The sequence below is a fragment of the Salvelinus fontinalis genome, chromosome 34, assembly GCF_029448725.1.
Source record: "Salvelinus fontinalis isolate EN_2023a chromosome 34, ASM2944872v1, whole genome shotgun sequence".
In the NCBI taxonomy this organism is placed as follows: Eukaryota; Metazoa; Chordata; class Actinopteri; order Salmoniformes; family Salmonidae; genus Salvelinus; species Salvelinus fontinalis.
In genome coordinates this window covers 34,140,446-34,167,490 of record NC_074698.1, presented here as the reverse complement: position 1 = coordinate 34,167,490, position 27,045 = coordinate 34,140,446, and the positions used below count along the sequence as shown (strand labels likewise).

The 27,045-nt window shown below is 42.9% G+C and overlaps 1 protein-coding gene across 1 annotated transcript in view; it reads left to right on the top strand.

Moving 5' to 3' along the window:
• LOC129833753 (guanine nucleotide-binding protein G(o) subunit alpha-like) overlaps positions 1-27,045 on the top strand; it is a 34,324-nt gene that overhangs the window by 5,068 nt on the left and 2,211 nt on the right. The window contains exons 3-9 of the mRNA XM_055898549.1: positions 1,093-1,184; positions 1,864-1,956; positions 4,917-5,077; positions 12,136-12,264; positions 17,293-17,422; positions 17,770-17,841; positions 21,749-21,836. Coding sequence (XP_055754524.1) covers positions 1,093-1,184; positions 1,864-1,956; positions 4,917-5,077; positions 12,136-12,264; positions 17,293-17,422; positions 17,770-17,841; positions 21,749-21,836 — 765 coding nt within the window. The remainder of the gene's footprint in view (positions 1-1,092; positions 1,185-1,863; positions 1,957-4,916; positions 5,078-12,135; positions 12,265-17,292; positions 17,423-17,769; positions 17,842-21,748; positions 21,837-27,045) is intronic.

Here is a 27,045-nt window from a genome sequence, read left to right as displayed (position 1 = left end):
TCTTGGCAAAGGAGACATGCTCATTAACAGGGATGTATTACATTCTATAGAAATAAGCTTTTTGTGTGTGGGATATTTCTGGGATCTTTTACTTCAGCTCATGAAACATGGCACCAACACTTTACGTGTTGCGTTTTTGGTATTTTTGTAGTTTGCCTAATTTAAGTTTGTAACAAAATAAACTGTTCTAGTGTAGAGAATCATTCAACCATCTAAACCTTTGTGAAATATATTTTCCATAATCAAAAAGTTATTTTAGCCGTTTGAAGAGGCAAAAGAAATTACGCACATAGAACAGATCTACCGCTTCTTAGACTTGCGTTCAAGTAGAGTAATAGATCTATAACTCATATTTCTACAGTGTGAATTTGGCCAAGTCAAATTGAAGTTATCAAATTTACTTTTGATAATTAAGCCTATTTCAAACCAAATACTCTGACTTTTTTAATCAGTACTATTTTACTGGGTGACTCACTTTTACTTGAGTCATTTTCTATTAATTAAGGTATCTTTACTTTTACTCAAGTATGAAAGTTGGGTATTTTTCCACCACTGACCCTGACCTTAACCATTTTAGCTACCCCTTTGCCTAACCTTAACCCTTTAACCTAACTCCTAAACTTAACCCTAACCTTATAATGCAAACGGTTGCTAGGTAATTTAGAATCTCAGTATGTACAACTTTGGCATTTTAGTTAATTGTCAACTTTTAAACTACTTGATACTTTGCAACTACTAGCATGTTAGCTAACCCTTCCCCTAACACTTCCTTAATCCTTTAACCTAATTCCTAAACTTAACTCTAACGTTAGCGAGCTAGCTAACCTTAGCCACCTACCTGGAATTCGTAACATATCAAATGTTTTGCAGATTTGTAACATATTGCATGCTTTTTATGAATCCATAACATGTAATAGAAATTGTAATTAACATACTAAATGTGGATTTATGTATAGAAAAATACGAAATGCTCTGAGACCAGGTTGGTTGCAAATCACAAATATGGCCAACCATGTCACTGCAGAATATATTTAATGTGTTTGATTTAAGTTACCATTAGATTGCACAGATGTGATGACGACTTTGTTCCAGGTGCTACAGAGAGTGGTAAGAGTACCATGGTCAAGCAGATGAAGATCATCCACAGTCATGGCTTCTCCAAGCCAGAGCTTATTAGCTTCAAGGTGCTGTACACTTTACCCTCCTTCTCGAATGTGTTGTGAGATGTTTTTTTTCTTTAAAGGGGATTCTTGGCTTTGTTACACTACATTCTCACTATTCTAAAGAACCCAGACAGGTCCATAGCCTGTTATGTTGTTGGCTAAAAAAAGCTGTATTCAAGTCACGAAACCATGATCAATGCATACTGCCCTCGATTAATACTGTATGCTTCCATGCTGTTAGAAAATGCTCTTACTGATGCTTAATCGAATAGTGTTTGGGCTGGACAGGGCACTGATGTAGCTGATAGTGACTCCACTTGGGAGATTAGGGAGGGAGATGTTGTGTCTGGATGTATGGTATTGGGGCTGGGGTTTGGGAAAGGTGATTCTACCTCCTCCCAATCAGACCATGGAGGTATCAGAGCTTTGGTGCGGTTAATGGTAGCTGTAATTTTTGTTCTATCTGCAGTGTTGTGAAGAATAGCCCAGTCCCAGTGCTCAATAGTCACCCCTCTCTCCCTCCCGCTCTTGCTCACCATCCAAAGTATTTAAACTGAGCCCTCCATGAGTGATTCCATCAGACTACTGAACTTTCTCGATTAGTGAACATATTTATTGATTTGTCTTTCTTGATGTATTCACACTTCAGATTTTAGCTGCCATGTATACTGAAATAAAACTCAACTCCCTCCCTTCACAGGCTGCAGTGCTGGATAACCTCCTGACCTCCTTGAAGTTTGTGCTGCGCGGCATGGGACTGCTGAGGATTCATCTGGCCAACAAGAAGAACAAGGTGAGGGAGAAGAGCTAGTAGCTAGTCTTGGAGCATCATCTCATGTGAGCTACTTACTGACCACCTTGTTAGGGCCTTTTGATTTGACAATTTAAAATACGTAGTTACTCCAGGCAACAGATACATAAACCACAACTAGCAGAGGGTACTAGCCAGAAGACCATTTGTGGTCTTCCATCATACAGATACAGCACACACTATTGAAATATGGTCTCTATTCACACCCTCTAGTAATGATGCAACACATTCTGTACCCCCATTTAACACATGTTGACCTAACAGGATCCTACAGTGTAACTAGTCAGCTCAGTTTTAGACTTACATCTCTGCCCATGGTCATAGTTTCCTCTTTCTGAAACTAGCGCTCAGCTGTCACGTTAGATGTCAGCCTTGCTCTGGTATTCTCCTAGCTACGTCCCTAACACGATCACAAGCCGTATCTCCAAGTTTAAAGGCCTCTTTGCCTCACACACATTTCTTGACCTCACTAATAATGACAAGTGGACACAGGGACTGGCATTTCTTCTACATCTGTCATTATCAAATCAAGTTTATTTTATATAGCCCTTCGTACATCAGCTAATATCTCCAAGTGCTGTACAGAAACCCAGCCTAAAACCCCAAACAGCAAGCAATGCAGGTGTAGAAGCACGGTGGCTAGGAAAAACTCCCTAGAAAGGCCAAAACCTAGGAAGAAACCTAGAGAGGAACCAGGCTATGAGGGGTGGCCAGTCCTCTGCTGGCTGTGCCGGGTGGAGATTATAACAGAACATGGCCAAGATGTTCATAAATGACAAGCATGGTCAAATAATAATCAGGAATAAATGTCAGTTGGCTTTTCATAGCCGATCATTAAGAGTTGAAAACAGCAGGTCTGGGACAGATAGCACGTCCGGTGGACAGGTCAGGGTTCCATAACCGCAGGCAGAACAGTTGAAACTGGAACAGCAGCAAGGCCAGGTGGACTGGGGACAGCAAGGAGTCATCATGCCCCATTATGATTTAGTTGGGTTGTTCATTAGGACCAAATGGAAGAAAAGACAGTCCCTCTCGGTTTCAATCTGGGCTAGTCCAATAAGAAACACTAATTTTACATAGCAAAACTCAAATAAAAAAAAAGCATAATTGTCTTTCATTCCCTAATGAACAAGACCCGAGATAGCAAATTTCCATCATATTCCCAAACTGGGGCAATGCCGTCGGGGGTACGTCAAATAAAAATGTGATTCACATTTAAATATATATATATATTTTTTTTTAAATACTTTTTTTCGCATTTTCAAACAGTCCATTTATATTTTCCAACGGTCTATACATTTGGGTGAGTTTTTTTTTCTCGCCAGATTAGCCTCGTTTCACTGCCAAAAATAAAATTAAACCATCTAATGTTCAGTGAAATAACAACACAATGTCAAATACAGGTAGTCTAGTCAAATAATTAACATCCAATCACATTAACCGTTACTCTCTCGCAGGAATTCCACTAACGGTCCGTATGTAGCTGCTGCTACATGTGTTGGCATCTGTACTGATGGCGCAAAAGCCATGACAGGGAGACATAGTGGAGTGGTAACGCTCGTGCAAGCAGTTGCTCCCAAAGCCACTTGGGTACACTGCAGCATCCACCGAGAGGCTCTTGCTGCCAAGGGAATGCCTGACAGCTTGAAAGATGTTTTGGACACTACAGTGAAAATTGTTAATTTTGTTAAAGCAAGGCCCCTTAACTCTCGTGTATTTTCTGCACTATGCAAAGATATGGGCAGCGACCATGTAACGCGATATTCCATAAAAAATCAGCCGTTCCCTTGGTTATCAAGGGGCAAAGTATTGACACGCTTGTTTTTTAAATTTGAGAGACAAGCTTAAAGTTTTCTTTACTGACCATAATTTTCACTTGTCTAACCACTTGCATGATGACAAGTTTCTCACACGACTGCCCTATCTGGGTGATGTTTTTTCTCGCCTGAATGATCTGAATCTAGGATTACAGGGACTCTCCGCAACTATATTCAATGCGTGGGACAAAATTGAGGCTATGATTAAGAAGTTGGAGCTCTTCTCCGTCTACACTAACAAGGACAACACACAGGTCTTTCCATTATTGTATGATTTTTTTGTGTGCAAATGAACTCAAGCTTACGGACAATGTCAAATGTGATATAGTGAATCACCTGAGTGAGTTGGGTGAATAATTACGCAGGTACTTTCACGATACGGATGATACAAACAACTGGGTTCGTTATCCCTTTCATGCCCTGCCTCCAGTCCACTTACCGATAAACTGAACAAGAGAGCCTCATCGAAATTACAACAAGCAGTTCTGTGAAAATGTATTTTAATTAATCACACGCCACTGCCAGATTTTTGGATTGGTTTGCGCTCAGAGTATCCTGCCTTGGCAAATGGCAAGTCACTGATGCACTTCGCAACCATGTACCTATGTGAGAGTGGATTCTTGGCCCTCACTAGCATGAGAACTAAATACGGGCACAGACTGTGTGTGGAAAATAATTTATGACAGACTCTCTCCAATACAACCCAACATTGCTTATGAGTTATGTGCATCCTTTCAAGCACACCCTTCTCATTAACCTGGGGTGAGTTATTCACAATTTGATGAACAAATAAGGTTTTATATGTAAGATGGTTAAATAAAGAGCAATATTATTGATGATTATTTGTGCTCTGGTCCTATAAGAGCTGTTTGTCACGAGCCGGGTTGTGACAACTCCCACTCATTCTTATGTTTTAATGTATCATGGTGTGTGTGTGTGTGTGTGTGTGCGGCAGGCTTACAATGATGGCAAAAAAACATTTGAGAGTGCGCTGTCCCTGGTGCTGGAGGGTGTACGCAGCTGGAGGTTGAATGTTTGAAGGGGTACGGGACTATAAAAAGTTTGGGAACCACTGCCCTGGAGTATCGGTGATCATGAAGCCCTCTGCCTGTTGTCCCCATGCAGGCCCATGCCCGCGCTGTGCTGTCCTGTGGCCAGTGTTTCGGGGAGGACGGGGAGCTGCTGCCGTTTGTGGCCCTGTCTTTCTGCGCTCTCTGGGCCGACCAGGGTGTGAGAGCTGCAGCTGCCAGGGGCTACGAGTTCCAACTCAACGACTCCGCGCTCTAGTGAGTACCTTACATGTAGTGTTGTCACGGTACTCAGTATCACAGCTCTCTGAAGTGTTATCATGGCGAGGAAACAACATATGGAGCTCATTGAATGTCATGATGAAACAGTGGAAGTTGATAGAAATGCTGCGTTTTGGTTTTAACACTGTATCAATATATATTTTTAATCAACCTCTATTGGAGAGCGAGGTAGCGCCAGTGTTGTCTTTCACTATCGTCACTCGCATCCTATAATTGAAGGTATAGCAGAAAGCATATGACATAAAGCAGGTTCTTAAAGGCCCATAGAGTTTTTAATAGTCTGTCTCGTGGCTGCTTTTCTTCTTCGCCATGGAAAATCAAGACTCGTGCTACTGGTGTCGTGACGCATGTTCTATCAGCGCTGTCCCACCTCATTCAGACTGACTAGACCGTGTGGATCCTCCCAGGTTGTACAAGGGAAGCCTTTGCTTACTTCCTCGTCGATATACACATAATGGGATTCTAGCAAAAAATACATCTGTCACAGGAAATTATTCTCCTGACATTTTGCTGAATTGACATGTTTAATTGGTCCTTCATTATAATGTAATGCCTGCGGAAAATCTTTAAACGTGGTGGTTGGTTCAAAAAGGACATGGGGGAAAAAAAAGACATGAGAATTAAGTTTGAAATGCTTGTGTGTCTAGTGAGCAAGTGAGTGGACGATAACCGGGGATTGTGTACATACTACTATTTACGGAGGTTGGGATAATTGGTTAAAAGACTCCTGACTGTCTGCGTTATGAACTAAGCAGCGGCTCTATGTGTTCTGCTTTACTTCACCCACCACCTGGGGGGCAGTTGTTGGTAAGGTGTCATCAGACGGCTATGTATGGGTTTGTTGGTAAGGTGGCATCAGACGGCTATGTATGGGTTTGTTGGTAAGGTGGCATCAGACGGCTATGTATGGGTTTGTTGGTAAGGTGGCATCAGACGGCTATGTATGGGTTTGTTGGTAAGGTGGCATCAGACGGCTATGTATGGGTTTGTTGGTAAGGTGTCATCAGACGGCTATGTATGGGTTTGTTGGTAAGGTGGCATCAGACGGCTATGTATGGGTTTGTTGGTAAGGTGGCATCAGACGGCTATGTATGGGTTTGTTGGTAAGGTGGCATCAGACGGCTATGTATGGGTTTGTTGGTAAGGTGGCATCAGACGGCTATGTATGGGTTTGTTGGTAAGGTGGCATCAGACGGCTATGTATGGGTTTGTTGGTAAGGTGGCATCAGACGGCTATGTATGGGTTTGTTGGTAAGGTGGCATCAGACGGCTATGTATGGGTTTGTTGGTAAGGTGGCATCAGACGGCTATGTATGGGTTTGTTGGTAAGGTGGCATCAGACGGCTATGTATGGGTTTGTTGGTAAGGTGGCATCAGACGGCTATGTATGGGTTTGTTGGTAAGGTGGCATCAGACGGCTATGTATGGGTTTGTTGGTAAGGTGGCATCAGACGGCTATGTATGGGTTTGTTGGTAAGGTGGCATCAGACGGCTATGTATGGGTTTGTTGGTAAGGTGGCATCAGACGGCTATGTATGGGTTTGTTGGTAAGGTGGCATCAGACGGCTATGTATGGGTTTGTTGGTAAGGTGGCATCAGACGGCTATGTATGGGTTTGTTGGTAAGGTGGCATCAGACGGCTATGTATGGGTTTGTTGGTAAGGTGGCATCAGACGGCTATGCATGGGTTTGTTGGTAAGGTGGCATCAGACGGCTATGCATGGGTTTGTTGGTAAGGTGGCATCAGACGGCTATGCATGGGTTTGTTGGTAAGGTGGCATCAGACGGCTATGCATGGGTTTGTTGGTAAGGTGGCATCAGACGGCTATGCATGGGTTTGTTGGTAAGGTGGCATCAGAGGGCTAAGCATGGGTTTGTTGGTAAGGTGGCATCAGAGGGCTATGCATGGGTTTGTTGGTAAGGTGGCATCAGAGGGCTAAGCATGGGTTTGTTGGTAAGGTGGCATCAGAGGGCTATGTATGGGTTTGTTGGTAAGGTGGCATCAGAGGGCTATGTATGGGTTTGTTGGTAAGGTGGCATCAGAGGGCTATGTATGGGTTTGTTGGTAAGGTGGCATCAGACGGCTATGTATGGGTTTGTTGGTAAGGTGGCATCAGACGGCTATGTATGGGTTTGTTGGTAAGGTGGCATCAGAGGGCTATGTATGGGTTTGTTGGTAAGGTGGCATCAGACGGCTATGTATGGGTTTGTTGGTAAGGTGGCATCAGACGGCTATGTATGGGTTTGTTGGTAAGGTGGCATCAGACGGCTATGTATGGGTTTGTTGGTAAGGTGGCATCAGACGGCTATGTATGGGTTTGTTGGTAAGGTGGCATCAGACGGCTATGTATGGGTTTGTTGGTAAGGTGGCATCAGACGGCTATGTATGGGTTTGTTGGTAAGGTGGCATCAGAGGGCTATGTATGGGTTTGTTGGTAAGGTGTCATAAGAGGGCTATGTATGGGTTTGTTGGTAAGGTGTCATCAGAGGGCTATGTATGGGTTTGTTGGTAAGGTGGCATCAGAGGGCTATGTATGGGTTTGTTGGTAAGGTGTCATAAGAGGGCTATGTATGGGTTTGTTGGTAAGGTGTCATAAGAGGGCTATGAATGGGTTTGCCAGCCAGAGGGGTTGGCGGTGGATCCACATGTATTGCGACGTTACCCAGCTCCAATTTAATCTGCACCGGTTTATTCTCGATTTGTCCTCTTTTTGAATATACTCCTGTATATTAGACTGCTTATGTAGATGGCTGCTTAAACACCATGGCGTCATTCTCTGTAGTTGGAGGTTTGTGTGCGTTTTACATGTTCCTAAAACAGACCCCTGCCCTGAACTGAGGTCATGCTCAGAATAGTTATTACTTTTTTGTTCTGGTGTCATAGACACATGTCCTCTCTTGTGGGGGTTGATCAGCTGTGTTTCTAAGCATGTGATATGATGGGACATAGCACCACGTCCTTGGTGAGCGACACAATTAGGCGCTTCATGTGAAGCGTGGCGGGTTTTTACGACATTTTGTTTCAAGTGTCATCAAATCCCAATTGAGTGCCTCTTTAGGCCTTGTTTTCAGGGACATTACCTCTGCTGAATGGGGTGGTGTTCAAGTGAAGTGTGGATTATGATGATGTGGGTTTGAGTTAACGGCGGTAGCATTCTGCTCTCTTTAGTTATGTTTCACACTGATGTCGTGAGTTTTATTTGATAAAGTGTTTTTTTAAATGTTCCCTTATTTTACCAGGTAGGTTGACTGATCATTCTCATTTAAAGCAATGATCTGGGGAATAGTTACAGGGGAGGGAATGAATGAGCCAATTGGAAGCTCGGGATGATTAGTTGGTCACGATAGAATGAAGGCCAGATTGTGAATTTAGCCAGGACACCGGGGTTAACCCACCCTAGAGTCAGGACACCCATTTAATATCCCATTCAAAAGACGTAACCCTACTCAGTGCAATGTCTCGATCACTGCCCTGGGGCATTGATCTTATTTAGACCAGAGGTAAGAGCGCCTCCTACTGGTCCTCCATCTGTTCTCCTAGCCCAATAATGGATTAAAGGAACCTAACATTACTCCTTAGTCCAAGGACCTTACATGTTCTGTTTTAAAGGGTGAATTGGCTCTGGAAGCCAAAACAGCCAAATATTCCATGTAAACGTGAATTGATTCTCAATTCCGGCACAGTTCTAGAAACATAAATGCCTATACTTTTACATCAAAATAATAACACTTACTGTAGTGTTATATAAATAATAACACTTAGTTGCAGCAGACCGTTTACATTTTTTTTTTTAGTGACAACATTTTTGTGACACACACACACACACACACACGAGTTGCACCCCCTTTTGCACAGCCTCAATTTGTCGGGGCATGGACTCTACAAGGTTCTTAATACTTCCCTCAGTTGTCAAGTTGGCTGGATGTCCATCTGTGGTGGACCATTCTTGATAAACACAGGGAACTGTTGTGCGTGAAAAACCCAGTAGTGTTGTAGTTCTTGACGCACTCAAATCGGTGCGCATGGCACCTACCAACATACCCCGTTCAAAGGCACCTTAATCGTTTGTCTTGCCCATTCACCCTCTGAATGGCACACATGCACAATCCATTTCACAATTGTCTCCAGGCTTAAAAATCCTTTAACCTGATTTAACAATTGACATCAGTAAGGGATCATAGCTTTCAGCTGGATTCACCTGGTCAGTATTCCATGAAAAGAACTGGCGTTTCTAATGTTTTGTACTCGGTGTATATGTGAAAGCGAAAGAGCGAATGCTCTTAACAGTGAAACAACAGGTGCCGGGTTCTGTCGTGTGAGGGTCCAAGTGTTAAGTATCTTCCCAGACTGAGGAAAGACCAGTCCACCATGACAGCTTCATTATCGGAACTCCTCGTGTCTCCTCCTCAGGCTGGGAGTGGGAGTTGTGATGTGACATTAAGGATCGCCTCATTCTTCCCAGCTCCCTACCTCTCTCCTCCCATTCCCATCCCACTGTCCTTAGACCACACGTCAATAAAGTCTGTCTGCATCTGAAATGGTACCCTATTCCCTTTATAGTGCACCACTTTAGATCAGAACCCTTTACACACGTTGACTTCCTCTGGATTGTGAAGGGAGGAAATGATGATTGACTGAACCCCTTTTTACATGGACTCAAAGGCTCAATGTTTTCCCCTGGTCTTCTCTCCTCTGCCGAACACTGATCTCGCAGGTCATTTCAGGTGAAAGCAATATAATGGGAACCTTTCACTCATCGGTAGTCATGAAGGGAAGGTGATGAGGAGAGGAAGCCATTCTAGACTATTGTGACCGGAAAGGTAGTGAGAGGAAACCGTTAAGGATTGAGACTATCCTGACTAAACTGACAGCTTACATGTAGAAGAGACAACTGTTTTTTTTCATACAGACCTGTTTCTTTTGTTACAGAAATGACAGTTGATTCAGACCTGCTCCTGACCTGTCGTTCTTTACTGTTCCACTGGGTTTTAGAGGAGGCTGAGGAACTGGAACTGTTGGCTTCTGGTAACACTGCTAATCCAAGCTGAAAAGAACTCTGCTTGTACCGTCCATCCCCATCACTTTGAAGCTCTGCTTCCAAACTCTCGATCCTTCAAGACAGCAGCCCAGCAGAGGATAGCAAGGGGTGTGGGTGTCATGACTGTACCCAGGCTTGGTGTCCTGTTTGAGGGTGCCAGGTTGGATCAACCCCCCACTGCAGCTGAGCCTGCCTGGAGCTTCCGCCCCTGTAGTCTGGGCCTCCGTGGCCCACTGACATGCCACTATGGCCTGCCGGACAGTGGACAGTTTGACGTGGGCTTCATGGCCGCCAGACCTGGGTTGAAATGGTATTTATTTTCTTTTGAATACTTTAGCTGCGCTCAATTTAACTTGTCTTGGGAAATAGAATCAATGGAATAGCCACTGCACATTCCGGCACACTCCAGGCCAGGTACAATCAAACGCTCCATGTATTTGAATGGAAATGAATACTACTTGAACCCAGGGCCTGTTGGCCACAACTCAACATCACCAGTGCCATGTAGGGAGTGCTGCATGGCTGTGCATCCTTGGTGGATGACACAATGAGACTGGACCGGAATGTCACGAATGCCTGGCTCATGGCGGTGTAGTGCAGCGTGGGTAGGAAGGTGGTTGGCGGGAACCTCTCAGTCTCACCCTGGAGGTATCAGTTTACAGAGCTTCGTGACGTTCTCTACTGCGCCAGCTTGTGTGTTGCTTTGTGAAAAGTGCTAATTGCTGTGTGATCAAAAGGTCAGCTCCAATATGTCATGTTATTCCTCCCCCTTAGATCAACACTGCTCATTTGGCCTCCGTTCTAATGTTTGTCTGTACCTTTTATTGTGGCATGAGAAGTGACTTGTTGTTTTGACGTGTTCTAATGAGTTTTCTCTCTTATGGAAAGGACTTTGCTTTAAGAGCTCTGCTGAAACAGTCAGGCTATGGTAACACAGCTATGCCGTTATACCTTCAAAGTGTTCCAGTAAAAGCTTGCGTTGATATGATGGCTCATGAACCTGATTTGCATACACGGAGTAAGAAAAGCCTTGGAGGTGTGTTGACACGGAACATGCTTTATAATTGCAAATTCTAGAGACTGGCCATTTCCCTAAGGCTTGGTGTGTTTTAACACCATCCATAGTTTTGGATGTTTCTGACGATCCCTTCTTTAGCATCACTATGGACATCTTCTGACTCAGGTCCCCGTGGATCCTACGGAGGAAGAGGTTTCTATGAACACGTTCAACACAAAGCATCTCTCACGGAATACTTTTTGTGTGGACGTTTGTGAGATCACAGCTGGTCCTCTGGTGGTGGAACCCACCTAGCTAGCCACTTGGTGGACTGTCCTCTGATCTCACCCACTCCCAAACACTGCTTAAGTTTCAGAAGAAAGTCCTTTGTTTCTGGCCATTTTGAGCCTGTAATCGAACCCACAAATGCTGACGCTCCAGATACTCAACTAGTCTAAAGGCCTGTTTTATTGCTTCTTTAATCAAAACAACAGTTTTCAGCTGTGCTAACATAATTGCAAAAGGGTTTTCTAATGATCAATTTGCCTTTTTTTAAATGATTAACTTGGATTAGCTAACACAACGTGCCATTGGAACACAGGAGTGATGGTTGCTGATAATGGGCCTATGTAGATATTCCATAAAAAATCAGCTGTTTCCAGCTACAATAGTCATTTACAACATTAACAATGTCTACACTGTATTTCTGATCAATTTGATATTTTAATGGACAAATGTGCTTTTATTTTAAAAAACAAGGACATTTTTAAGTGACTCTAAACATTTGGAACGTGTGTGATTTTATTCCGTTGTGCACTGATTAATGCATCAATAAAATATGTATGAATATTTAAATACATTTTGAACGTAATTCACCTTGTTGGTATTTAAAAAAAAATCAACATTGCCTGATTCATGTTCTTCAGTTAAACCTTTTACAGTCTTAAAGCGTTTTTTGTTTCTTTTGACTGTCGTTTCCTCCATCTGCCTTTTCCCAGTTTCTTTGAGAACATAAGTCGGATCATCTCTCCCAGATACATTCCCACTGAGGCGGACGTACTGCGGGTGAGAGTGCGAACATCCGGAATCATCGAGACTCGGTTTCCAGTCAATCACATGGTTTTCAGGTAAGTAATGGTTTTCACTGGTTCTATTTCGTGTGAGAATTGTCTTGTTTAAACCATTCATCTACCCATGAATCTTGTCCAATACATTCATCTTGCTTTCTAAATGTTATTTTACACATGTTCTTTATAAAAAATGTACACCTCCATTGTCTTACTTCAGAGTGTAACTAACGACTCTGTTAGAATGACGTCATATGTCATAAGACATTGACACCCATTGATACCTTGAGAAAATATTCTGTGTGATCATACATTCTCAGTTCAGTGTCATAGTGTGATTTCTGTAGGCAGGTGGGTGGTGTTGTGAATGGGTTTGTGGTATGGCTGTTTAGAGCGGGTCGGTGTCATACTGACAACACTACATGATTACAGGCGACGGGGTGATATTTCAAAACTAATTCTGCTTGCCGACTTCCTCTGGTGATGTCATCTTATGTTTCCTTGAGTATGACCATATTCAAATGAGCATTATTATGAATGTCCATAGTGCTTCATCTCAAACCAGTACAACATTCTGTATTGACTCATTCTAGTAAACTGTTGTAGTATCAAGACGATGTCCCCTCTTCGCCTCACGTGTGTATAAGAAGCCTCTGTGTAAGTCTGGTGTTTCAGCTGTGGGATTGTGAAAATGGCTTCAGACAAGTTGTCACAGTGTCTCTGGCTTCTTGGTCTCCTAGTGAGCAGAGGAGAACTGTGCAGGAAGATTGTCGGTGAATCACTATCACGTCATGTATTCTAGTTCTAACCGATGGCAACCACTTTCCCAACATGCAGTACTGTTTTCCAGAGGCTTGAATTCATAACTGCAAGCGTACCCAGACGTGCTCCAGCCCAGCGTGACTACAAAAATGACCGTTGGGCACGACATTGACTATTCCTAGAAAAATAAAAGGATCACTCAGATGTCTACCATGATTTTAATATGTACTACAGGGGCAAACAGGAATTAAGACATTTGGCTTGTCAGACCCCTTCCTCAGAGCCATGAATTAATCTTTGTTCTATTTTGGCTTGCCTTGCCTTGCTGTGACATGGAGGGGTGGGTGAAACTTAGTGAATCATACCGCAGCCATATAACTTTGTTCCCACAATGTGATGCCATGGACAAAGGGCACAATTGCATAAATGGATAAAGGCAGCTAAGAAAATGATTAAGGCATTTTTGTACTCAATTGGTAATATTCCAGTTTATATGATGCTAATAGGTTTTTGTTTTTTGTTTCTATGGAATCATGAAATATTGAGCAAAGTTCGTAGGACACTTGAAATATGCGTTTAAATCAAATCCCCTTACATCTGCATGACTTCTTGATCTCCATGCAATATCAATGCCTCTAACTTCAGTCAAATGTTTTGCTGTCTTATTCAATTGGTCTTATTGAATAATAAATGTGGGCAAATGTTTCACATAGGAATAATAGCCAGGGGATGCCAAACTACGTGGGCAATGAAGATGGAGTTTGCCATTGTAATGAGTACTGTAGAGCCGGGGGTGAAATATTATTCTCCACTTGCAAAATGTGTGCCCATTTGAAAAACAATTTCAAAAAAATGTGGGGATTGATTTGTGCAGCTGAAGTTCCATCTATGAACTTGAGTGGTTCCATTTCACCAGCTCTATCCTTCAGCTTTATAGCAAACCAAGAGCCAGGGCTTCTGACTGGAATGTAGTAAACAGTAGAGTTTACTGCCTTCTGATGATCACAATCATTTGTTGGACTGCACTTTTCCCAAAGTGTCTTGGTACACAAAAGGAGCATGCTGATCTCCAGGGTGGGAAGGGGTTGGGTTATAAACCGGCCCTGCTGATTGCCCTACTCTCTGAGCTCTAATGTCCCATGGTGGCCCTGTCTGGTCCTTCTCACGACTTAGCGAGGGGTGCCTGAGGAGTGCTAGCAGACACCCCCTCACAGCTGCAAGGGAGGCGGCATACTGAGGAATGAATCAGACCTATGAGAGATTGATGTCTCTCGCTCATGCGCTCGCTCTCTCTGCGCTTCTGAGAGAGAAGGAATAGCAAGAGGTTTCCTCCTAATGGCCACTTAAATCCCCTCTACACCCGCTTCTCTCCTTGCTGATTCTCCTTGTACTGTGCTCCAGCCTTCTGAACATGTCACGTCATCATGCTTCTGCTCCAGCCTTCTGAACATGTCACGTCATCATGCTTCTGCTCCAGCCTTCTGAACATGTCACGTCATCATGCTTCTGCTCCAGCCTTCTGAACATGTCACGTCATCATGCTTCTGCTCCAGCCTTCTGAACATGTCACGTCATCATGCTTCTGCTCCAGCCTTCTGAACATGTCACGTCATCATGCTTCTGCTCCAGCCTTCTGAACATGTCACGTCATCATGCTTCTGCTCCAGCCTTCTGAACATGTCACGTCATCATGCTTCTGCTCCAGCCTTCTGAACATGTCACGTCATCATGCTTCTGCTCCAGCCTTCTGAACATGTCACGTCATCATGCTTCTGCTCCAGCCTTCTGAACATGTCACGTCATCATGCTTCTGCTCCAGCCTTCTGAACATGTCACGTCATCATGCTTCTGCTCCAGCCTTCTGAACATGTCACGCCATCATGCTTCTGCTCCACTCTTGTGCTTTCGACATAGAACCGTGATCAATGACACGACCAGGTATTAGACGTGGATACAGTTGGTTGTGAAACAGAACTTCAGCAACATTTAAATGTCAACTTTATTTTTTCTCATCACGACAAGCAGAACTTTTATGAATGTGTATCAGAGACCCAGTCATGTAGCAGTCTTGTAATGGTTCCAAAAATACTCTACCTCAATGACCGTTATCTCAGGGATTGCTGCTGTAGCCTGGTAGTCCAGTAATTAGCTAACTCCTCTCTGTATTGTGTGTTCGTTCATTGTATGACATGACACCTATGGAAGAGTTGTATGCCGTATGGGACCAGGCTATCCTTGCTCTGCCCGGTTCTAAAAGAAAATGTGACCCCAAAGACACGGCTTAAGTGTCTCTGACAAGGGTAGTGTAATCACACTCCTGGTGACCGTCAGATGCAGGTTGGTCACCGTCACCAAGACCCTGAGCTTCACAGGGATTCAACATGGAATACTACTTTTCCAGTTAGAGTTTAAATGTTTTACCCAGAATGCTCTACTCCTACTGTATGTGCTTTAGACAATCCTCAGTTGTTGGTTACAGCACATACAATAAGTGACCAGACTGCTACTATCTTGTTGTTAATCCCTAGAGACTGGAGTACAGTAGGCCTGTGCTCCAGTGTTTGCTGGTGGTGCTGGGTGTAATATACTCTGAACAAAAATAGATCACAAATGTTCCATATGCACAAAAAGCTTATTTCTCATTGTGTACATATTTGTTTACATCCTGTTAGTGAGCGTTTCTCCTTTGCCAAGATAATCCATCCACATGACAGGTGTGGCATATCAAGAAGCTGATTAAACAGCATGATCATTACACAGGTCCACCTTGTGTTGTGGATAATAAAATGCCACTTTAAAATGTACTGTTTTGTCTCAACTCAATGCCACAGATGTCTCAACTTTTGAGGAAGGGTACAATTGGCATGCTCACTGCAGGAATGTCCACCCAGAGCTGTTGCCAGAATTCAATGTTCATTTCTCTACCATAAGCTGCCTCCAACATAATTTTAGAGAATTTGGCAGTACATCCAACCAGCCTCACAACCGCAGACCAAATGTATGGTGTCATGTGGGCGAGTGGTTTGCTGATGTCATCGTTGTGAATAGTGCCCTATGGTGGTGGTGGGTTTATGGTATGGGCAGACATAAGCTACGGATAACGAACACAATTGCATTTTATCGATGGCAATTTGAATGTACAGAGATACTGTGACGAGATCCTGAGGCCCATTGTCTTGCCTTAACTCCACCTCATGTTTCAGCATGATAATGCACGGGCCCATGTCACAAGCATCTGTACACAATTCCTGGAAGATGAGAAATGTCCCAGCTCTTCCATGGCCTGCATACACACCAGACATGTCATCCATTGAGCATGTTTGGGATGCTTTGGATTGACGTGTACGACAGCGTCTTCCAGTTCCCGCCAATGTCAACTAAACACAGCCATTGAAGAGTGGGACAACATTCCACAGGCCACAATCAACAGCCTGATCCACTCTATGCAAAGGAGATGTGTCGCCTGCATGAGGCAAATGGTGGTCACACCAGATACTGACTGGTTTTCTGATCCACACCCCTACCTTTAAATATATCTGTGACCAACAGATTCATAACTTAATTCCCAGTCATGTGAAATCCATCGATTTAGGGCCTAATGCATCTATTTAGATTTGACTGACTTCCTTAACTGTAACTCAGTTGTCTTTGAATTTGTTGCATTTTATATTTTTGTTCAGTATAGATGGGAAGTGTGAGCTGATGTGGAGATATGACATGTTTGAAGTCCCAAGGCGGAACTGGAGAATCACATTGATTTTGGAACTCTCCCTTGTGCCTGACACCTTGTGTGGACAGAATGACAAATCAATGAAATGTGGAAGTTGGAAACATTTGTGATGGGCGGGTGTGAAGTTATTACGTTTATTTTTCCAGTCAATTATGTTCAACATTCTGGACTAGTTTCATTAATTTGAATGGATCTGTAAATTATTTTGCTTCATTGATGTTAATCACATTTCAAGATGACACAGGATATAATTAGTGTAAGTTCTGTTAACAACATTAAATAAATATTGTTTTTTTTACCACATGTTGCATCTGGATTCTGCTGCCAATAACTCTCTCCCCAAGTGACTGTACCAATCTGTCAAATCTTTCTTCAGCTTTACATCAGTTATATGAAGTCTGTCCATCGTTCATACACTATTTATGGTGTTTTGCTTCAGTGCTTTCAACCTTACAATACCCCCCGTGGAGGGTGATGTACATATTTTACAAGTCTTTGGAAATTAAATGATTGACAGCAGAAGCTGTAGCCTGATAATTAGTTCTGTCACCTCGTCTCTAAGTTGTGAATGACGTTGTCTGTCTGCCGACCTCCAGGATGTATGATGTGGGCGGCCAGCGGACCAAGAGGAGGAAGTGGCTGAGCTACTTTGACTGTGTCCGGGCCGTGCTGTTTGTTGTGGCGCTCAGTGACTACGACATGACCCTGATGGAGGACCGCTCTATGGTAATAGATAGTGTATATACCATTTAGCAGAAGGTAAGGGAGTTAGAGCTGTTCAGTCTCAGCTTTGATTAAAAAGTAGAGGGGGATGTTGTGTACACTACAGTACCTTCTCTACGTCAGAACAATGTAACAAACCAGTAGAATGGCCTAAAGCTGTGTATGGTACCATCTATATTTGAAGTAGTATCTGACAGATTGAGTGAAACTTTGTTTAGATCTTATGTCCAGTATCATTGATTTTCTTAATCTCCCCCCACCCCTTTTATCTCTGTCTCGCTCGTGCTTGCTCGCTCTGTTCATATCCCTCTCTCCCTGCTCTCTCTCTGTTCTCTCTTTCTCCCTCTTAGAACCGGCTACAAGAGAGCCTTGAACTCTTTACCTCCATCTGCACCAACATAGTTTTCAGAAGTACCTCATTGGTAAGTTTTCTCATGGAGATTGTCTGACAACACCTACTTAACACATTTCTGCCATAACAGTCCTCAGAACTGATTGCCTTTCCCAAACATTGTCACTTAAGTAAAACCATTACACACTCAATCAAGTTTACAAATGACTTTGTCCACCTTAGTGATGGTTTCTCCTCTGGCCACTTCCAGTTACCCACATTCAGCTGCAGGTAAAAGTTGCCCTTAATGACAGATCTAGCATCAGATTAGCCTACCACCCAATTCGCACCTTATTTCAATTATGGGGAGAACATATGTCCCTGGATCAGTGGTTTTAGAGGACACATCTTCCTGTACTCCCAGTGTCACGTGCTTGATGTTGGGGCTGTCTATGTGGTGTGGCAGAGCCCAGGGCCACGTTCAGGCATATCACATATGGAGCTGACATGATTCCTTATTCTACATGTCCGAGAGGCCTTTCTGTTCCACATGACACAGCTCCTTCTGAACTTTCCACAACGTTCAAACATGTCGCCATCGAATCATGGTGTTTAATTGACTGAGCTGTATAAATAAAGGTTAAATAAAAGCACAACGCTGTGACCTGCTGAGGACAGCCCGGTGGATGTAATTAAAGCCCATGGAGTCCCCAGAGTGCCTCCTGCTAACTACCTCAGCCCAGCCAGCCGCAGGCGGCACAACTGCCTCTAATTGCCTCAGATACAGGCAATTACCACACAAGGGGCATAATTGAGGTGTTCTCAGATCAGCGCTGAGGCCGGGAGGACTGTTTATAAAAAGCATGTAACGAGCTTGTTTTAATTTGTCTCGTTTAGACTGTAAAAGGTTGTAAAAGACGTTTGAACTGTGGATGTGTGAGTCATAATCAGTTTTCAGTCGCGAGTGTTTTCTGACGTTAATTACACTCAACAAAAATATAAACGCAACATGTAAAGTGTTGGTGCCAAGTTTCATGAACTGAAATAAAAAATCCCAGAAATGTTCCATGTGCACAAAAACCTTTTCTCTCAAATGTTGTGTACAAATTTGTTTACAGTGAGTATTTCTCCTTTGCCAAGATAATCCATCCACAGGTGTGGCATATCCAAGAAGCTGATTAAACAGCATGATCATTATACAGGTGCATCTTGTGCTGTGGACAATAAAAGGCCACTCTAAAATGTGCAGTTTTGTCACACAATGCAATGCCACAGATGTCACAGAAGTTTTGATCGAGTGTGCAATTGGCATGCTGACTCCAGGAATGTCCACCAGAGCTGTTGCCAGAGAATTGAATGTTCATTTTTCTACCATAAGCCGACTCCAACGTTATAGAGAATTTGGCAGTGCGTCCAACCTGCCTCACAACCGCAGACCACGTGTATGGCATTGTGTGGGCGACCGTTTTGCTGATGTCAATGTTGTGAACAGTGCCCTATGGTGGCGATGGGGTTATGGTATGAGCAGGCATAAGCTATAGACAACAAAGACAGTTGCATTTTATCGATGGCAATTTGAATGCACAGAGATACCATGACAAGATCCTGAGGCCCATTGTCGTGCCATTCATCTGCCGCCATCACCTCATGTTTCAGCATGATGATGCGCGGCCCTATGTTGCAAGGATATGTACACAATTCCTAGAAGCTGAAAATGTCCCAGTTCTTCCATGGCCTGCATACTCTGACATGTCACCCATTAAGCATGTTTGGGATGCTATGGATTGATGTGTACAACAGCGTGTTCCAGTTCCCGCCAATATCCAGCAACTTTACACAGCCATTGAAGAGGAGTGGGACAACATTCCACAAGCTGCAGTCAACAGCCTGATACACTCTATGTAAAGGAGATGTGTCGTGCTGCATGAGGCAAATGGTGCTCACACCAGATACTGACTGGTTTTCTGATCCACGCCCACATTTTTTTCATGGTATCTGTGACCAACCGATGCACATGTGAAATCCATAGATTTGGGCCTAATGAAAGTATTTCAATTGACTGATTTTCCTTATGAACTGTAACTCAGTAAAGTGTTATTTTTGGTGTATGTGTATATATCACAGTGGTAGGGCCAACCTCAACTAATTTCTCTTGTCTTCCACATATTCAGGTTGCTACTGGTATCTCTTTCTCTCTTACAAGCTATAATGATGTACAGTGCATTTGGAAAGTATTCAGACCCCTTGACTTTTTCCACATTTTGTTACATTACATCCTTATTCTAAAATTGATTATAGTTTCCCCCCCCCCCACATCAACCAACACACTACCCCATAATGAGAAAGCAAAAACTGTTTTAATAAACTGAAATCACATTACATAAGTATTCAGACCCTTTACTCAGGACTTTGTTTAAGTACCTTTTGGCGGTAATCCCAGCCTCCAATCTTCTTGTGTATGACTACAAGCTTTGCACACCTGTATTTGGGGAGTTTCTCACATGTATTCTCTGCAGATCCTCTCAAGCTCTGTCAGGTTGGATGGGGAGTGTCGCTGCACAGCTATTTTCAGGTCTCATGATGTTCGATCGGGTTCAAGTCCAGGCTCTGGCTGGGCTACTCAAGAACATTCAGAGACTTGTCCTGAAGCCACCCCTGCGTTGTCTTGGCTGTGTGCTTAGGCTCGTTGTCCTGTTGAAAGGTGAACCTTGGCACCAGTCTGAGAACCTGCTCAGGATTTCATCAAGGATCTCTGTACTTTGCTCTGTTCATCTTTCCCTCGATCCTGACTAGTCTCCCAGTCCCTGCCACTGAAAACATCCTCACAGCATGATTCTGCCACAACCATGCTTCACCGTAGGGATGGTGCTAGGTTTCCTCCAGACATGATGCTTGGCATTCAGGCCAAGGACTTTAATCTTGGTTTCATCAGACCAGAGGATCTTGGTCTGATAGTCCTTTTGGGAAACCTCCTAGCGGGCTGTCATGTGCCTTTCATTGAGGAATGGCTTCCGTCTGGCCACTCTACCATAAAGGCCTGATTGCGGAGTGGTGCAGAGATGGTTGTTCTTCTGGAAGGTTCTCCCATCTCCACAAAGGAACTCTGGAGCTCTGTCAGAATGACCATCGGGTTCTCGGTAACCTCCCTCCCTGATAAACCCTTCTCGCCTGATTGCTCAGATTGGCCGGGCAGCCAGCTCTAGGAACAGTCTTAGTGGTTCCTAACTTCTTCCATTTAAGAATGATGGAGGCCACTGTTCTTGGACCTTCAATGCTGCAGAAATGTTTTGGTACCCTTCCCCAGATCTGTACCTCAACACAATTCTGTCTTCGACCTTTCGACCTTTTTATAAAGACAGATGTGTGCCTTTCCAAATCATGTCCAATCAATGGAATTTACCACAGGTGGACTCCAATCAGGTTGTAGAAACATCTCAAGGATGATCAATAGAAACAGGATGCACCTGAGATCAATTTTGAGTCTCATAGCAAAGGCTCTGAATACTTTAATATATTTGGTTTTTCTTTTTATAAATATGTAAACATTTCTAAACCTGTTTGGTTTGTGATTATGGGGTAGTGTGTAGTTGGAGGATAAAACCTTTTTTAAATCATTTTAGAATAAAGCTGTAACAGTGGGAAGGAAAGAGGTCTGAATACTTTCTGAATGCACTGTTTGTTACTGTGCTTTTCACAGGGTTGACACCAGCTGTGGACCCTGAATTGAAAAACTGTCAGTCTTTTTGGTTCTCTTCTAGGAAGATATTGTGTGTCATGTGACTTGGTATAGGTCAGGAGTGACACTTTAGAAGGAATGTATGGGAGAGTGATTAAAGGTTTACTTTCAGAACTTTTTGACATGCATCTTTATTGATTTTATGATCTTTGTCCTCAGAAATTGTTCAAATGTTGACATTGTTTTAGCTCTTTATGCTTGTGAAATGAAGCGCTAGTCTTATCAGAATTTTATATTTTTGTATTGTAATAATCTTTTTCAGATTCTGTTAATGAACAAAAGTGACCTCTTCCAGGAGAAGATCTTAAACTCAGGAAGGCACTTGCGGCTCTACTTCCCTAGTTACAAAGGTAAAGTAAAAAAATAATATTGGTATCAATTCTTGTTAGTTTTGCTGTTAGTCAAGTCAGTCAATCCAAAAATATGTGGATGGTACTTGTCAAAGAAATTATGGATTTTCCATTATTCCAAAAATAATCAATCTGTTTTATTCCTTTGCTGATGATTTAGCGAACGCCATTGCTTTTAGATAAAGCTGTGAAGAGAATAAAATGACCTCTCTTCACGTGTGTATTCTTCGGGTACAGTTGAAGTCGAAGTTTGCATACACCTTAGCCAAATCCTGGTTAAAAAATTCCTGTCTTAGGTCAGTTAGGATCACCACTTTATTTTAATGAAATGTCAGAATAACAATAGAGTGATTTTCAGCTTTTATTTATTTAATCACATTCCCAGTGGGTCAGAAGTTTACATACACTCAATTAGTATTTGGTAGCATTGCCTTTAAATTGTTTAACTTGGGTCAAACGTTTCAGGTAGCCTTCCACAAGCTTCCCACAATAAGTTGGGTGAATTTTGGCCCATTCCTCCCGACAGAGCTGGTATAACTGAGTCGGGTTTGTAGGCCTCATTGCTCGCTCCTCCAAACATAACAATGGTCATTCTGGCCAAACAGTTCTATTTTTGTTTCATCAGACCAGAGGACATTTCTCCAAAAAGTACGATCTCTTTCATGTGCAGTTGCAAACCGTAGTCTGGCTTTTTTTATGGTGGTTTTGGAGCAGTGGTTTCTTCCTTGCTGAGTGGCTTTCCAGGTTATGTGGATATAGGATTTGTTTTACTGTGGATATAGATACTTTTGTACCCGTTTCCTCCAGCATCTTCACAAGGTCCTTTGCTGTTCTGGGATTGATTTGCACTTTTCGCACCAGTACGTTAATCTCTAGGAGACAGAACGCGTCTCCTTCCTGAGCGGTATGAAGGCTGCGTGGTCCCATGGTGTTTATACTTGCATACTATTGTTTGTACAGATGAACATGGTACCTTCAGGCGTTTGGAAATTGCTCTCAAGGATGAACCAGACTTGTGAGGTCTACAATTTCTTTGAGGTCTTGGCTGATATCTTTTGATTTTCCCATGATGTCAAGCAGAGAGGCACTGAGTGTGAAGGTAGGCCTTGAAATACATCCACAGGTACACCTCCAATTGACTCAACTGAAATCAATTAGCCTGTCAGAAGCTTCTAAAGCCATGACCTAATTTTCTGGAATTTTCCAAGCTGTTTAAAGGCACAGTCAACTTGGTGTATGTAAACTTTTGACCCACTTTAATTGTGACACAGCAAAATAATCTGTCTGTATATAATTGTTGGAAAAATTACTTGTCATGCACAAAGTAGATGTCCTAACCGACTTGCCAACACTATATTAACAAGAATTTTGTGGAGTAGTGGAAAAATGAGTTTTAATGACTCCAACCTAAGTGTATGTAAACTTCTGACTTTAACTGTATGGTCAATATGGATCCTGGTGGCTATACAGTGCATTTGAAAGTATTCAGACCCCTTGACTTTTTCCACTTTTTATGTTACAGCCTTATTCTAAACTGGATTAAAATGAATATATTCCTCATCAATCCACACAAAATACCTCATGACAAAGCAAAAACAGGTTTTTAGAAATATTTGCACATTCTATTAAAAATAAATATACCTATTTACACAAATGTTCAGATCCTTAACTATGAGACTTGAAGTTGAGCTCAGGTGCATCCTGTTTCCTTTGATCATGATGTGATCAATGGATGTTTCTACAACTTGATTGTAGTCCACCTGTGGTAAATTAAATTCATTGGACATGAGTTGGAAAGGCACACACCTGTCTATATAAGGTCCCACAGTTGACAGTTAATGTCAGAGCAAAATCCAAGCCATGAGGTTGAAGGACTTGTCCGTAGAGCTTTGAGACAGGATTGTGTCGAGGCACAGATCTGGGGAAGGGAACCAAAGCATTTCTGCACCATTTAAAGGTCCCCAAGAGCACAGTGGTCTACATTTTTTAAATGGAAGAAATTTTGACCCACCAAGACTCTTCCTAGAATTGACCGCCCAGCCAAACTGAGCAATCAGGGGAGAAGGGCCTTGGCCAGGGAGGTGACCAAGAACCCGATGGTCACACTGACAGAGCTCCAGAGTTACTCTGTGGAGATGGGAGAACCTTCCAGAAGGACAACCACCTCTGCAGAACTCCACCAATCAGGCCTTTTATGGTAGTGGCCAGACGGCAGCCACTCCTCCGTAAAATGCACATTACAGCCCACTTGGAGTTAGCCAAAAGGCATGAGAAACAAAATTCTCTGATCTGATGTAACAAATATTGAACTCTTTGGCCCAAGCGTCACGTCTGGAGGAAACCTGGCACTATCCCTACGGTGAAGCATGGTTGTGGCAGCGTCATACTGTGGGATTGTTTATCAGCGGCAGGGACAGGGAAACTAGTCAGGATCGAGGCATCGATGAACGGAGCAAAGTACAAAGAGATCCTTAATGAAATCCTGCTCCAGAGCACTCAGGACCTCAGACTGGGGCCAAGGTTCACCTTCCAACAGGACGACAACTCTAAGCACACAGCCAAGACAACGCAGTACTGGCTTCGGGACAAGTCTCAATGTCCTTGAGTGGCCCAGCCAGAGCCCAGACTTGAACCCCCATCGAACATTTCTGGAGAGATCTGAAAATAGCTGTGTAGCAAAGCTCCCCATCCAACCTGACAGAACTTCAGAGGATCTGCAGAGAAGAATGGGAGAAACCTCCCAAATACAGGTGTGCCAAGTTTGTAGCGTCAAACCTGTTACGAACTGGCTCGTAGCCTGTAACAGAGGGAGACGATGGGGAGATAAAGAAATGTTGTGTCTTTGGCTATGCCGGATTAAGTGATATGACATGCTATTCTATAAAATAATGTCTCTGTAATTAATATTAGCTGATTAAGCTAATCGGGTAAATGTAATTAACTAGAAAGTCAGGGCACCACGAAATATTGTTTATAGAGGTGTTATCTTCCGGATAAACTCTTAAACCTGGTAATCTTTTACCTCAATAGCAGTCAATATTTAATCGGCACTTTATTTAGTCTCATCTGAAAGTTGTAAATTATTGGTTATCTTCACGAACCCTGGCTAACAAGTTGAATCAGCAATACATGTGGTTTATTTATTTACTAAATACCTAAACAATCACACAGAATTACATCTACACAGAATGGATCATACATTGATTGCAAATTATGTCATAAAGGAAAACGTCCCTAGAGGACGGAACGGATACGACGGCTGGTTACACAAAGAAAGGGGGTTGGGTTTGAGTGATAGTGGGAAGACTGAGGAGCGAAAAAGGTGTTGTGTCTCTTACGCGCCGTAGGCAGCTATGCTATCGTAAATACAGTATCTTGTGCATTCTAAATAACCGCCTATTTGAAAAAGGAAAATGCAATAAATATTTACTCTGCGCTGCGCTTCGGTAGATTGGTCGTAGATAGAAGGTGGGCTAGTCCAGCATGGATCTCTGATCCTCTGAAGGATGTCTAGTGGTGAACTGGAGCGTGGGAGAATGGATAGTCTGTCCGTCCTCTCCTAGCCCACGTTTAGCGGGTGGAGAGGGTATCACTACTTTAGTGAATAAGAGTTAAAAGTTCATACCAAGTTGCCATGCTATATGCTGGCTGGTGTAGTCGAAATTCATCTTTTCGGCATGTTGACCGTCATCTTCAATGCTAATTTCGTTAGGTTCTTGTCGTTCAACCAGAGCTCAAGCTGAGCTTGGCTTAGTTCTGCAGGTGACCTTGTCCTTTAACGCGGGGACCGCACGTCCTCACGTCCATGGAACAGGAAGTTATATTTTCGTAAAGTGGCTTATATGGGTTTGGGAGAGGGCCGTGTTTCATAGTTTACAACCGATGTCTGTTCACATGGGCGGGGCCAATGAGTTGCGCATAGTTCAATCATGAAAACCAATTCTCTCATTTAAAAGCTAAAATTACATTTCATATTTAAACATTTAAATTGCACAACAATTCCATGTGAATCTGATAACTAGAATGTGTAGACTTTCCAAGTTAGTTTGTTATCCTATCAGTAATAATGTCTGACGCCAACTGATCTGACATCATATTCATTCAGTACCAATGCATATTTTCAACTGGTTAGATTACCGAAGTAGGGTTCCGTTTCCCACCTGTTGATGTTTCTAGACTCTGTTAACAAAGGGATTTTCAATAGTCACATCGGTAGAGGGGAAAGGTATTTATGGGGTCATAAACGTCCCCCAACAGGCCAACGTCATGACAGAAATAACAAACATATATTTATTAAATAAAGTAAACTATATTCAAGTAACAATGGTGTGTGTAAGTGGATGCGTGCAGAGATGGTGATGAGGGGTGTTGAGGTGCCAAAACAAATGAACACAGAAGCCCCCAAATGCCACAACCAAAAACAAGTGTGTCTGTGTGGAGTGTCCTTGATGTGTGGGGGAAAGGTGGGTGTGTCCCAGGGATAAATACGAGCACAAGTGTGTCCCATTTCGCTGACGACCCCCCCGACTCTGCCCACCAACATCCTATTAAATAAAACAAGAGAAAAGAGAAGTCGGCAGACAGAGTGGGAGGGTTAGCAAACATGTCTAAAATCCTGTTTTTGGTTTGTGTGTGTATTAATCAGGGGGAAAACACTTAAATACATTTCTGAATAAAGCTGTAACCTACCAAATTTGGAAAGTCAAGGGGTCTGAATACTTTCCGAAGGCACTGGTTATGTCTGGGTTTATGATATATATTTTTAAGCTCGAAAGTTGCCCCCTGATACGGTTTAAGCATTGTTTTAAGCAGTTCAGTTTTTTGTATTAAAGTGTGAAAAAAAATGGGGGATAACCAGGAAAAGTTGCAGAATTTGGATAGACAAAAAAATCATTATTAGGCAAATTTGAAATAGTTTCAAAAGGCTTTACTAACATTTTCTGTGCATGACAGCACTTTAGAGCCTGTGTCATCCTGCAGCACAGCATTTTGTGGAATGTTGAGGTCAATATTGGCTATGCACCCAAGAGGGAAAGCGGTTGGGCCATCCTAGAAGTGTTTTAGTGAAATATAATCATTTTGCCATTTAGGAGACGTTTTTATCCAAAGCGACTTAGTCATGCATGTGTACATTTTTACATATGGCTGGTCCCGGGAATCAAACCCACTATCCTGACATTGCAATGCATGACAAGGTTACAAATGCTTT